Source organism: Felis catus, chromosome C1 (genome assembly GCF_018350175.1).
Source record: "Felis catus isolate Fca126 chromosome C1, F.catus_Fca126_mat1.0, whole genome shotgun sequence".
Lineage (NCBI taxonomy): Eukaryota > Metazoa > Chordata > Mammalia > Carnivora > Felidae > Felis > Felis catus.
This window is the reverse complement of record NC_058375.1, coordinates 194645181-194660311: the sequence shown is the minus strand read 5'-3', so window position 1 is coordinate 194660311 and position 15131 is coordinate 194645181. Positions and strand designations below refer to the sequence as shown.

General features: G+C 37.8%; 1 protein-coding gene across 46 annotated transcripts in view; it reads right to left on the bottom strand.

Annotated features, from left to right (window-relative positions):
- Window positions 1-2195: 2195 nt before the first annotated feature.
- Window positions 2196-15131, bottom strand: part of MAP2 (microtubule associated protein 2) — a 282928-nt gene continuing 269992 nt past the window's right edge. For 31 of the 46 annotated variants that reach the window (XM_019838577.3, XM_019838585.3, XM_019838575.3 and 28 more), the window contains 4 exons: window positions 12654-12746; window positions 10605-10686; window positions 6359-6471; window positions 2196-6131 (listed from right to left, as the gene is read on the bottom strand). In XM_019838577.3, coding sequence (XP_019694136.2) covers window positions 5916-6131; window positions 6359-6471; window positions 10605-10686; window positions 12654-12746 — 504 coding nt within the window. In that variant the 3' untranslated portion in view covers window positions 2196-5915. The remainder of the gene's footprint in view (window positions 6132-6358; window positions 6472-10604; window positions 10687-12653; window positions 12747-15131) is intronic. The other 15 variants (XM_019838590.3, XM_045034416.1, XM_045034417.1 and 12 more) reach the window with 1 other exon arrangement.

The window sequence follows — 15131 nt, the reverse complement described above, 5'->3', positions numbered from 1 at the left end:
TATCATGGGTATGAAAATTACCAATTGTTACTGTTAAATAAATGTACTACTTAAAGATTTCTTTTCTTCTTTGTTGAGATAGGGCAAAAGTTGATTAAATATTGGTTCCCCAGGCTCCCAGTGGATTCTGATCTGACCTATTCAACCTGACCCTTCCCACTCCCACTTTAGGATTAGGGGTTTATTTTTTTGGGTTTTTGCTTCACAGGATGAGGAAATACTTAGGAGGGAGAGAAAAATAAGTGGGTCTAAACCTGAGGTTACAAACTAAATCTGTAGGGTCTAGCACCTACGGTAATGAGTGAATGTGAATAAGTGGTCTGAGAGTACTAACTGGCTAGGGTTGGCATTATGGCCAAGTGCAAGGAACAAACCCATATCAGCATTCACGAACCAGCTCCAGCCAATTGGTATCCTGAATGGAGGCCCAATGTTGCCAATTTTTTTAACTTTTGAAAGATCCAAATCTAAGACTGTGGGTCTGGGGGGTGGCATGTGAACTTCCTTGGGCTTGAAAACACTGTGCGGGCCAAACAAAGCACATCTGGAGGCCACAGGTCTATTACCTCAACCAGGCCCGAGGCAGGAGATTTTAATGGAATTTGAAGGATTAGAAGTGGGAACAGCTGTGGTATATTTGTGATAAAAGGCAGGAGAGAAAAAAATAAGGCTTTTTGGAGCGTGTCTGTGATGTTTCTTTGACACACTCAAGAAAACCTAGTAAAGGACAGTGGTTTGAAACAATTTTAGGTTGCTGGACTGTGTACTTTTGACAGGGACAACATCCTATCCCTGAATTACTTCAGTCAATGTTCTAGAAGTACCATATCATAAAAGAGGAACAGTTTTTCTCTATATAAGCTAGAGGGTTATTTTGTAACCCTACATTATATGTGAGTTACTTAACTCTTCTCAAGACAAGTAAAATCTTTGCCTTGTTAATAAAAAAGAAAATTAAGACTTTATTGTGATTAGTGCTATCAAATAAATGTATAAATCCTGTGTAAAGACTTACTTGCAGGACAACAAGGATACTAATAAAAAAAAACACTATTAAAGAGAAAGTCCAGTGATGTTGGCTATATTGGACAAGATCTGCATTATTAGTAAAGAAAGATGGAATGGAAGGTGATAACTCCATTGGTAGATGTAGGTTTCAGCCAAGCTAGAATGGCAAGTCTGGAAAACTTCTAATACGACACTTCTTCCACCAGTCACAAGTTTCTACCACTTGTGATAGAATTATCTAGACTCTTTGATATTAGACTTGGTGATATTATCTCATGTAGTCTTAGGAGTAATTCTTACCTGGTAGGGGGCTGCAGGGGAGCTCTTTCCCCTTGGACTAGAAGAGGTGAATGCTTCTCATCTTTAACATGCAGACTGGTTCACCTAGGGAAATGCTGGAAGTTGGCATGGGGGTGGAGCTGTGAATTTGCATGTCTAACCAGGTCCCAGGTAATGCCTGAGCACAATTTGAGTAGCAAGAAGCTAAAGGATTGAATAAAGATAGTGAAAAGGGCATATGGACCCACAGGAAGTCCACATTAGGACCTGCACAGAATCAATTCCTCTTTTTTCTAGCAGTAGAACCCGACTTTACTTAGGACAGAACATTTAATTAGAAGGGAATATTTCCTCTTCACGATTAGTTTATGTAGTCCAGATAAGACCACTTCTTCCTTTGCTCTCTTCCTACCCCAACCACCTGGGATAGAGTTAATCATGTGACCCAACCATGGGCAATCAGCAGAAGTAAGCAGGTGACCCAAAGTTAAATGATTTTCAGACCCAGGACCTTGGCTAATGCTAGTGGGAAGGAGGCTTTCTTTAGTGGGTTGTAAAACCTGGAGCTTCCAGTGACCATCGTGAAAGGTCAATAAAGCCAACACAGAAGAAGCAGAGCTAAGATTTAGGAAAAGAAAGATTCCTAATGACATCTTTTGAATGCCTGGATCCATCCATGCCTGAGGCTTGAATTGTTGGTCACTTAAGCCAATTTGATCTGTGCTTCTGTCACTTAAAACCGATAGCATCCTGCTAAATACAGTAGTAGATGAAGCCTGGTACATAGTAGGAATTAGGGAGATAATTGTAGCCTTCTCAGCATAATTTTTCCTTGATTGAACTGAGCACTGTGTGTGCATGTGTGTATAATGTTTTCTTCCAGAGAAGAAACAATCTGAAACTATAAGTTAGGTGACAAGCAATTTTATTTTGCAAAACAATCACTATACAGCAACAAATACATTTGCAAATTTTGATTGAAAAACATGAACTAACTACAACCAGCCATTGAAGAAATGCCTTTCTATGGTAACAGGCTCTAGAATTATCAGAAGAAAGAAACCCCCCAGAGATTTGTAGCGGCATGTTGGAACCTTGGAATCCCAGCATACAGAGTATACTTTGTGTTGATTTTTTTTTCTTTTTGCTAAAGTTGAAGTAGATTTTCATGATTGACATTTTCTAAGTTTAAAAATAAGCTATTTCCTGCAGAGGGACTTGGCCTCAACCTACACACCCAGGCTGAAAATCCTAGGTGTAAAAACACAAACATCAGTGTTGATTTTAGCACATCAATCTTGGAAGGAATGCCTAAAGTTTGTCTTTCCAAGTCATGAATGTATTTTTGTTTTTTGGGTACTTAGACCATGAATAGTTTATTTTCCTCATTTTTGTGGCATGAAAAATAGGAGAAAAAGTGTAATTGTAGCAATGTCACAATCAACCACATTGAGATGATTTCTTTAACAATATTGACATGATGTTATATTTTGACTGATGATTCTATTTCCTGCTGTATTACTATATGAATGTGTGGAGAAGACCAGCTACCATCAGCAGATTCTTCCATTTAACAGAGTTCTCTCTTCAGCCTTCTTTAGCCAAACCTAGTTGGTGTTACACAGGTGTCTTGCTTGTGGGTGGGATTTCAGCCTATCACCCTGCTGGAACTCAGCAGGAGAATCCAGAGAGAGTTGGTTCCTAAATGAACATGGCCTTTGAAACTCATCAGGAACTTGGATCTTCCCTGTGTCATTATGAAGTACCCAATTATTGGTTGCAGGTGACCCAAGAGAGTGAGTTCATTGGAGAAGCTGGCCTTTTAACTCTTCACAGCTCTGGATTACTTATGTATCCTTAAACAGGTTCTCAAAGGCTAAAGCCAGAGAGAAACTGGCATTAGTAGATCTAGAACTGGAACTATGAAGCTTTAATTTCTAGATCAGCGTATGGGTATCCCCACAAGAGTGGTGTTCAAAAAGCTTAATTTGTGTCGTTAATCTTGAGAGTGAAGGCAAGATAGGTTCCACCCCCTCTTCCCATAAGAAGACATTTAGCCTGTGTGTTTCCCTCTTCCATTGGTACAAATTATCAGTTTCTTTTTGTTAACATTGTAAAGAATCACATTTCCATACAAAGGAAGGGCATTTATTCATTATAATTTTGCTGTGATTTGAAATAAACATTTGTTTTAATGCCAAATCTAAGTTAAATTTAGTGCTTTATATAATCTTTATTTGGGGCAAGTATTTGTAGGAAATGGAATTTTAATATGTAAAGCATAATTACTTATTCTTAAGTTTTACAAAAAATTTAAACCAGGTTGATAAAAAAATGCTTATTTTGTGGGTTAAGACTGTCCTAACCAACTGTTAACTTCTTTCTAGAGAACTTTAATCACTATCTAACACTATCAAACATGTAAGAAAGTACCATAAGTCTCCATATAACTATTCTTTCTTCCATTATATTCTGGTGCATTTCAAGGGAAGCTGATGAATAAAATGCTCAGGTTGGTCAAATCCACATCACAGCACTTACTAGACAGAAAATAGATATATCCATGGTCATACTGAGCAGTTTCTAATTTTTTGACTGTCGTATAAAATAACTGATTTATATTTTCAGACATGTTTGCCTATGTAAAGCCTCCTTGTTGAGAATGAATGATATGATTTTGCTCCTAGAGTTTTTTTGATGGGAGTCACATTGGTTGCAATATCCAGTGGTCACAAAATGGCAGTACCTGTGTCTCTCTGTCTTTGTATCCCTTGGCTGTGTTCTTAGATACTACTATACTTCCTCATTGCTACATCCATGCTCATCATTTCCTCCTTTATATCCAGGAATTGGCTTATGGAGATCAAACACCTATCAGACCATTTGCCTTTGACTGTTCATATCCAACCTACCAGCCCCGAGCAAGAAAAAACAGAGATAAAATACATAAGAGCATCCACCCAGACTGGTAACTCATTGCATATTCAGGCCATTGACTATAAATTGCTTATTCACAAGTCTAAAATGAATGATTTGTGAGAGGAATTAATTCATTTGTGATTTCTAGATTCAATATTAAGCCAGACCAACATTACCTTTTGATAAGTAATAGTCATATAGTGTTCCTTTACAGAGGGCAATGTTGGGAGTCCTGAAAAAACTGATTTAGATATCTGTATCTCAAATGTTTTGTAGCTATACCTTCTCAAAATACTGTATTTGTCCTTTCTGATCAAGGGATCTTTACTTTGGGTAAGAAAGCCAAATGTTTTCTATCAGGTAATTTAATTAGCAGTAACTTTTTGGAGGAGTGGGGCAACATGTCCCAAACTCCCTCTGTGAGTTTCAACTTTAGCAAATGGAAAAAAAAAAAAAAAAAAAGAAAGAAATCCTAAGAAGTCTGTTTTGTGAATGATTACAGGAATAAAACCCAAACTATTCCATAATTCAAAATGAGATAAATCCATAATCTTAAACCAATAATCTGTAAACCCTTTCAATGTATAACTGGACCCACCCCCACAAACTCCATGTTGGTAAAAGCAAAGAAAAAAATTTTTTCCTAGCATCACGGGAGAGACTTGTATCTGGCACTAAAACAGGGTTACAGCTCTGAGTTGTTACAGGAAGCAACTTCATGCTAAAACTTTTTGTTCTTTTTTAATGTATTTTTTTTTTTTTGAGTAGGGAAAGAACCCTGCTAACATCTACTTTCACATACCTAAAATTGCAACACCAAAGGGTGCAGGAGACACAGATACTGTGAATAAGGAAGTATAATATTCAAGTATATGAGGAAGTATCACAAATGGCCACAGAGAAATATATATATATTTATATCTATAATACTGTATCAAACAGATGGAAAGGGAGTGTGAAACTGGTAGTGTGGACACAAATCTAGCTGATCAACTGACATTCTAATCAGACACGAGCCCATCCTAATGAAAGTGCTTCATTCCTAAGAGATGCACTTTTATACCACTTCCTCAACCACAGATCAAATGCTTCGTAACTATTTTTAATTAGTTAAATAATTTATTGGATTGACTTATACTCTGATATAATTATCCAGGTCCCAAATGTTAATAACTTAACTGAATCTTTCTTCCCATTTATACAAAATAACACTTAAAAAAAAAACAACAACAACTTATTTCTTACATGCTCTTTCCTTCCTGCAATCAGACTCCTTGATTTAATTTAACCTGTAATAAGTTAAAATGGGCAGCTTTTATCTTTTCACCCAGCAACAGAATAGTGAAATGAGCAGCTTGGATTTCAACAAGGCCTTTCAGAATGTATGGATAGCCTTCAGGCACATGAAAGGTAAAAATGCAAGTTTTAAAATAATAATACTCCATGCAAAACAGAGCAGAGCAAAAATAATTGTCCAACTGTACTCATGTAAAGCCAGTGTCTTCCTGTTGCAAATGGAAATCAAGTCAATTTCTGCATATACTATTCATTGTTTTTTTTTTTTATAAAATTGTAACAATTACTACAGTTTGGGAATGAGATTATTTATTTTATGGTTTGTAAAGAATGAATATAACACCTGCTCAGAGCCCACGCCTGCCAAGAGCTCATGCCTAAATATTATTACTTCAACGCTAAATGAGAAATATTCACAAGCCCTGCTTAGCGAGTGCAGCAGTGACATCCTCGGCCAAAGTGGCAAGCTGAGGGGATTCGAGCAGGTTGATGCTTCCAGAGGAGGAGACATTGCTGAGTCGTCGGGGGGACGCCACGCTGGATCTGCCTGGGGACTGCGTGATGATCTCAGCTCCGTGGTCCACACGGGCCTTAGCATGCTCTCTGAAGTTCAGCTTTTGACTGTCAATCTGTTCAAGACAAACATCAGTCCTTGTTAACTCAAGCATCTTAAATGGCCCCTAGACCTCCCATCATGTCTCAGAGCTGATGTCAATGTCACTTCTGTTCAGCTCTGCCATCTCTACTTCCTCTATGCCCAGGTCTTCCATCTGGGACCCATTTTGATAAGGAGTATTTCAGAAGGATTAAAACAAAACAAAATAAGACAGGCTCGGCTCGCGACCTTGTTTCTTACCTTGACATTACCACCTCCAGGTACATGGTGAGCATTGTCGAGTGAGCCAACTTTAGCTTGGGCCTTTTCTTTGAAATCCAGTTTTACACTCTCAATCTTCACACGCCCACCACCTGTGAGAGGACAAAGCTTTTAAATGCCTTGCTACCATGACATCTTCTATTTGTGGTGACTATTTCCCTAAAATGATTTCAGTAGATAGACCATCACAAAGCACAAACTTCATTTACTATTCTTTTGACCACGGATGTGATGGGGATTTTTTTAGAATTCTAGTCCATACCATTATTCCCATACCACCCAAGGTAATGACCTCTTTATTTTGTACCATTATATGGCCTGCTCTACATATTAATATCTTTTTCCTCTAAGCCAAAGTGAAGGCTGATTTCTAGATAAGTTTCCAATGCACTTATCTATTTTGAAACTTATCCCCTCTGCTCTTTACTTTTCAACTAACAAATTCTTCTTAATAATCTACCTATGTCTAACCTAAAATATACGAGGGGCATTTCCTTATCTATACAACAAAAACTCTAAAAATAACACAGTGAAAATATCTCCTTTCACCCTTTCTAAAACATGGAACATCCAATCTCTTATGCTTAAGGGTGCAAATTAAATTGAAATGAAGATCTTCTTTAATGTTCTTCATGGTAATAGGTCACTTTTCCAAAAAACTATAGGTTAGGAATGGTGCACATATGGGTCATATATTCATTTGTAAAATTTCAACACTGAGAGCTTGACTGATGAAATTCGAGCTGGAAACTAAGTGGTTTATAACTAGAGAGTTTTGAGAGTGTCCCGTTATCATTAGCAGATGGAGTAATAGGAGGAGAACATGAAGAGATCCCATTCTTACACAGATGCCGTAGGACCAATCTTACACTCATTTTGATCTGATAATGGGGATACAGTTTGGACCGTGCCATTTCCCTAAATGCTAGTCTTAAATTTGAGGATCTACTGACAGATGAGAGTGCCAACATGCCACCTTTTAGAGTGATGCCCCTATCTCTGCATGCCTTTTCCATCTTGCAAATGCAAGGAGTTCAAGCCCAGTTGGTATCCATTGTCCTTTAGTCTGAATTAGACTCCTTTACCTCTCCACCTAAGATTTGCTTTCACTTTGATTAGCAATTTGGTTTTGGCTGTGTGCATTTCTTTGAAAGGCCAGTGGTAAATGACATGATCCTCTACTATTATTGCATCTGTCTTAGGATTTTGACTTGGGAGAAACATGGAAAAGCTTTTTCAATTTTGGACTCTTGACGCTTATTTATCTCTCAAGGTCAGCAAAGAAAGGTCTGTTAAGTCTTCACAGACTTAGACCTTGCAGTATTTTTCTCATATGATACCTGGACATTTACAATGACACCCAACTACCTGGGAAAGTGCCCCTTGAAATTAAATGGTGTGATTAGATTACATTTTGAAGATATATCCATTCATTCTTCTGAAGGTTTAGGATGTGCATGATGTTATTTAGCTCATGCTTACAGGAGACATGTAGTTGTCCCTACCTCAAAATATGTATTATTGCAATAAATTGTATTCTTCCAACATTTCACCTGGCCATGTGGGTCTCACTTGTTAGTTGTGATGGGATTAGTGTGATTTATAAAACATACTTATCTTGATTAGAGCATAGAGGATGTTGAATTCTCTAGATGAGATCCACTTTCTTGGGACCTTTTCTATTATTTTTTGGTAGCCTTTAATAGAAGTGGCCTTTTCAAGCTCTCTTTTATGATTCTATGTTGTGTCAACATAACTGTGTTAAAATTTTTGTTGAATTCTATTTTATGACAGAAAAAAAAAATGTAAGGTTGACCCCAAATATATTCAGGAAAGGAAGCTCGAGAAGTCTGTTTTTGTGAAAAGCCTACTAGAAACTTTTATATAACTATTAGAGAAGCCCATTTGAATTCATGGATCTATCCCCTTGGTCCTGAAGAATCCTGGCACCCACCAGGAGCAGTGATTGTGAAGGACTATAATCTTTATCAGGCCTCATACATCCTAAAGTTGAGCTTCCAGGTATTGAGTTGTTGCCTTTATTTTCTCTGTACATATTCCACATTCCAAAGTAACTTTGTGAAAAGCTTGCTGTTGTCAAGGATCATAGTGTTAACACTTCTTTATGAATTTAGTCATCTGCTGCAGTTCTTAGAAAAGTAAGATCCAGATTTAGAAATAGGTAGGAGTCTATGACAATAGTCTTTTATGACCAATAAATCTTACATAGACTATTTCCTTAACTGTGTAACATTTTTCTGTGCATCAAGAGTCTGGTTGAATTTGGCTAATGGAATACTTATTGTCTAAAATAAAGAATTCAAAATTTTATTTTGCATTCTGGAAGAAAATAGGTGGTATGGCCAAATACTTGTCATGTTGACACAGCAGTAGACTCAACTAAGTGTTTGTAAGATTGAGGTACAGACAGAATTGTGACGATATGCAGTATGACACCATGTCCCTGCTGCCTCAGGAATGAAAGAGAAGCTAATTCCAGGGTAACAGTTCTGAAATTAGTATTGGACATTATTGGGGATAATCTACAAAAAGACATGACCACTGATTGACCTGAGAGCTGGACCCAGGCACTTAGAGACTTCTCGTTCCCTACCCTGTCCTGGGAATGTGGGTTCTGCTTGCCTTTCCTGCTTCCAGGACATGTCCTGCTGCTCGAAGGACATAGCTCTGTGATAACGATGTGGTGTTGAGAGCTACACTGTAAACATGACTAAATCCAGTTAAGGCCTCTTTATAAGCTTCTAAGATTTGGCAAGTAGGTGTTGGGATCCACCTTACTGCTACCCAAGACAAACGTCATATGTAAATTCCCTTTCCTTATTAAAATTGCCACTGCCAACCTGGAGTGGCCTGCCTCTTTCTTCAGTTTCTTCCTGCCTTCTGAGTACAGGGGCTAATTTCAGATTATACCAGGGAAGCTCCCAAGAGGGTCGTGAACCAACAGAGATTCCATATATGTATTTTCTAACTCCTTGATTTACTTTATGAACACACCTTCTCAAAGTGAAGCCTGACCCCTAGACATGTTTCCAATGCATTTATTCATTTTGAAACTTATCCTATCTACATTTGGTTTTCAACTAATTTTCAATTAGTACATTGCTAATAATCTTCTCTTGGTCACAAATCTTATTGGACTCAATTGTTGTTGTCGTTGTTCTTTTTCTTTTTAAATAGGCTTCATGCTCAGCGTGGAGCCCAATGCAGGGCTTGAACTCATGACCCTGTGATCAAGATCTGAGCTGAAATCAAGAGTCGGTGCTTAACCAACTGAGCTACCCAGGTGCCCTGGGGCTCGCAGTTCTTATCCCTTGTTTCTGATAACATTTGAGATAATGAATGGTAATAACCTATTACTTGGTTTAATTAAGTTATCAGGCATACTAACATCGTGTCCTTCTATAATTCAATGGTATATACTGTGTCAAAATATTCTTAAGAAAATTATAAATTTGACAGTTGTCCACTATTTACATAGGCATGCAGGTAGAATTTAACAAAAATATGTGATAATGATACTCAGAATAAAAAATGACTCATAATATGTTAGATTTACATTTTAAAGATGAAATAATTCCCAGCAAGTATGAATATAAGTTCTACTTTAGACCACTAGTCCCATAGGATATTCTAGAAAAACGAGAGGCCAATGGTTAAATGAATTGAGATGAGCACTGCATCAAGCAATGGATCCATTAAGCACTGCATTCTGCTGAGGGTTCGTAATGCTTGTTGACCTACTATAGGATCTGAGAAATTCAGCAGATAAACACATTTCATCAGCTTTGCTTAAGCACAAACCCTATTTCACATAATGTAGAAAAAACGTTTTCATGAAAAATCTTTGGAAATGCTAATTTCAGCTCATGTAATTATGTATGAATACATGGCCCAAGGTATTTTATGGACTATATATTTTAAAAGAACTCCAGTGTGCAGGTTGAGAACATAGAGATAAATGCATTTTATATATCTTTTGATTTTGAACTTGTCCTATGATATGTGGCCTCTTTGTGATATTGAAGCTTATCTGTCCAAATGAAGATGGCTTGAAGTTGCTAGCTTAAGTTTCTATTAATAAAAGCATGAATTTTCAGGATTTTGAGACATTTTTCCAATTAGGTATTTCATAACAAAAATTTTGCTTGTCAATTTCTTAAACACAATTTAATATTTCTCTAACTACTAAGAAGAATTTATTTACCTGGCCTGTGGCGGATGTTCTTCAGAGAGCCACATTTGGATGTCACATGGCTTAGGTCTATCTTCTTGGTAACAATCTGTACCTGTATGAGCCACAAAAAATATGCTTAAAATGGTTGGGACATAGACAAGCTCCCAAGCTCATATGCAAAACCCACAAACATATCCAAGCTCACAACACCCAACAACACAGAAACCCAAACTGAAGTACATACACACACACAGGAAAACATAACCTCCCAATATCCTCCCACGTTTGGTTGGAGAGAAGGACTAAAGTGAAAGAAAATCCTAGAATAGAAGATTTTATTAGTAGAAAACAGATCATGCCACAAGAGGATAGCAACACCTGGATTAATAGGGCAAGCTTCCACTCAGAGAATGAAACCACACGGTGTTAAACCTTCCCATAAGCAAAAAGCCAAGTGAAGAGATGAATTATTTTTTTTAAAAATGATTTTTACATAAAAGTGACCACCATTGCTCATAGCTATAAGACCACCACTGCTTTAAGATACAAGAAGAAAGCTGTAACCATGTTTTTCTAAAATACTATTGTCATGTCTTGGCTAATGGAATTTTTCTCATACACCAAATTACAAGATGGTATTAACATTTTTTCTTGTATTTTATTGAAATTATTTCCTCTCCCCATGTTAGAAACAGTGCTTTTCCAAATGTGGGCTGTTGTCCATTTGCATTAGATGTACATGGGATTACTGAATTGGACACTGTGGAAATGAGGCCATGGAATCTGCATATTTGAACAAGTGATTCTTCTCTAGAGGAAAGTTTAAGACTGTTGTTTTGGAGGTTGGAAGCTCCCCTAATTTCTTTAAGATGGTTAGTTATCTCATTTATCCTTTGCCACTTAGCTGTTTGGACCAGCAGGCCCTGCAGTAGAGGATAGGGGTCACCCTTTGATACCCTCCAGTTATTTCCCAGGACCGAGACTGTTTCTGTGAAAGTATCACATGGTTTGCACTTACAGTCAGGACACAGGGAGGAGGGCAACGTGTCAATGTAAATACTGATCCTGAGGCTTAGCCCAGCACCCTTAAAGGAGCCCAGCAAACCTTGTTATGGACTTCCTATGACAGTGACATTTTCATGCTCAGTGGGACTAATTCAAGCAAGAGGTGACAGTTCCTGGTAGAAGGCAGTTGTTTGTCCCCTTTCACTGCTTGACTCCATCTCTGCCCAGCTGAGGAGCAAGGAGCCAAGAGTTATTAAACAGGTGAGAAATCTGGACTTTACGCTGTAAATTACTTAAGTCACAGATGGCCAGGTTCTGAAGTTTTAGGTGACAGGATCTGTAGAACAGACAGTCAGCCTGGCTCACCTCTTTTATTATTCTTATTTTGTGAAGAATCATGCTGACTACACCTTGGGTTTGCCTCTGCCTCAACTACATTTTAGAAACATGGATTCATCTTTCCCTTCCTCTCAAAGGACATTATTTCCACTCAATTCAAGGCACAGAAAACATAATCCCGTCAAGACAAAATTTATATTGGGACTTTGAATGACACATGAACTGTGTTTCATTAGTTTTGCATTATTGCAAATGATATCCTAACTCTCATGAATAGCGATGGACAAAAGACTGTCATAATACACTTTAGGTACTTTCAAGTGTATCAGCCTTTGCTTCAAGAGTAATTTAAATGGAACTATAAATGTGTGTGTGCCCAGCTGACTTCTGTTGGGGAGTAGAGACAGCATGAGGAAATACCTTGAAGCCAAAGGCCAGCAAACAAAATCGGCAAGTGAGGTGGGTTTGCCATCCCCCTGAAAACCACTGTGCAGTCCATTAAGGTTTTATTCCTCAATTCAAAGAAAGAAATTTGTTGATGACCTTACAGGGAAGGATGGGAAGTCCACCAGCAAAAATGCAAGGGTGACCAGCTAGCTCCCCGACCAGGGCACACGTGGAGCAGCAAGAAGGGAGGGTGTGTATTGTGAGGAAGGCAGGAAAAGAGACAGTGTGCTGGCTGTGCAGATGGCTCCAAACAATCAGGACAGCTTTCTAATAGAAGCTTCTACTTACATTTCCGCCCCCAGCAGAATGTTTGATGTTATCCTTGGAACCACATCTGGACTGAACCTTGCTAAAATCGATCTTCTTGTTTAAAATCCTAACCTAAAAGGAATTGGAGGTAACTTCACCGTGCATTTTTCTTTCAGTATGCTGGGTATAGGGAGCCAGAATGGATCAGTGCCAAGGAGGCTCCAAACTTCCTTCCACCTACATAATCATTTAAGAGAAAAAAAAACTAACACTGGAACTGAAGAACAGATCTATCATATAAATATGAGCCCCTATTCTCCTGAATCCCCAAGGGCCAAATGCTCAAGAACTTTAGATATCCAAGTTGTAGGCAGGTGTAATCTGGAAATGATGAGAAGAATAGAAAAATAAAAATTGGGTCATCTGTGATGGGGAGGCTCCTGATACTGTGGACAATGCTGGGACTCAGGTCTACTCTATGAAAGGCCCAATAGTGTAATTCAGTGTAGTAGATGCCCTACCCCCTTAAATCCTACAGTGTCAGCCATCGTAATTATAAATTACCTGGTACATTTGACTTTTTATTGGTTGACATAGCACAGGTGAGGTTCATGACTGGTTGGGCTGAATGCCATAGATGAGGGTTCTTATGCATCCAGTGGAAGAACCCTTGCTTTCCCAAGGGGGTCAACAAGGAGGCTCAGGGCCTCCTCTGCTGAAAGGGCTTCACTACTGCCTTGCAGGTTTGGTTCAGTGGTCTTCTGAGAGGCCTCTCTCTGACAGCTGCTCATAAACAGCCATAAACCTTGGATGATTGGTGTGGAAGCATTCTTTCCATTTTTAGAAGGAAGCAAACCAAGGACCATTAGTTAGCTGACTTATACTAGGTCATGTAAAGGTAGTCCAGGCCTTCATTAGGTCCAAAAGGTTTGAGGTTAGGCGTTTTATTTCTATTTTCAGAAAGTTCAGTATTCATCTTAAGGACAATAGCAAATCTAGATCTGGACAGACATTACTCTAGTGTAATGTAATGTGTAAAGTAATAGCTCTTGTGACTTCTTTCATGTGTCTTAAATTTTGCATGTTTTGGAGGGCACATGAATAACGTAAGCAGGGAAAGAAAGGTTTATTTTTGTTGTTTGTTTCTTTGATTTTTACTTTGGCTACTTCTACTACTCTGCCGGTGTCCCTTTAATAGCTAAAGAGAAATTATGTTTTCAATGCTGTAGGGGACAGTTTGTCCTCTTATTATAAAAAGCTAAATAAATATATCCTAGATATACAGCCCTCTCCAAGAGTGGTATCACATCTCTTGGTATTTGCAAAACAGAGTAAAAAATTCAAGTTGACATTGAGTCCTGACTATTTTTAACTAGACAAAGCTTAAATTGCAGTGCCTGCCTACCACTGACAAAAGAGCTTGTCCCTTACAGGGAAATATCATTGACAGCTCTCATTGGCTGCCCAAGGAAAGGGCCTCTTGCCAAAATCTGAATTCAGAAAACATGATGACTGGGCCACTCTTTAGGGCATGATAAAAATTCCAATTTAAAAAGAAGGGGGTAATATCACAGAGTCTGTATCTAACAATAAGTGTAGTTGTATGCTAGGAATTTCACATAAAATGGAGACACAAATAACTTTGTCAACAAGGGCCATTACACCTCAAGCCTCACAGATAAATTATTTGTAGAAAGCAAATCATTTTATTATTTCAAATAATAATACTTTTAATTATCCTCCATGAGTATCTAATTATTTTGTCAATGAAACAGAATTCATCTAAGCCATTTTTCCTAATCCTTGTGGATGTACAGGGTCTCATATTCCATTTGCAAATTTTAATTTAGAGATCATTAGAATACAAATCAAGTGACTCATTACCAAGTGATCAAAGCCAAATGTTAAATCTGATTCACTTGTTGCAAAAATGGAAATTCCAATTTTAGTTGCATGAATCTGTTTGACTCTAACATTTAATCAACTGGCAATTTTTATGATTTCTAAAACAAATGATTCAAACCTAAAGGGGGCACATTGCTAGCATTATTTAAAGACACTTTAAATCTTAAAATCCTAAAACTTAAAGGCTGACTTCTGTCGATTTTCCTCAGATTTTCTAGAGAATCATAGATTTTCTAGTGAAACAACCAGGGGTCTTTTTTGACGGTAGACTTTCCCAACCTATGTCTTTTCAATTCTTAAGATGAAGCAGACCTTTGACATGCATTAATGGCATGTTCTTTACATATTTCCATATTTGTAATAGCTTCAGAGTATATTGTTTTTGCTAAACAAATAAGGCAGAATATGACATTCACCATTTTGCTTGATGGTTGAATAGACAGAAACAAAATCATTTTGGGCACTAGATGCTTGATGCTCAGTAAAGTTGTACTCTAGCTTGACAACTTGCACCCACCTAGTCCGTGTGATGCACATTTATGCTTTAACAAAATCACAAAATACTTCATGGCAAAGAACTCTGGGATCATTTACAAATAATTAACACCTTAG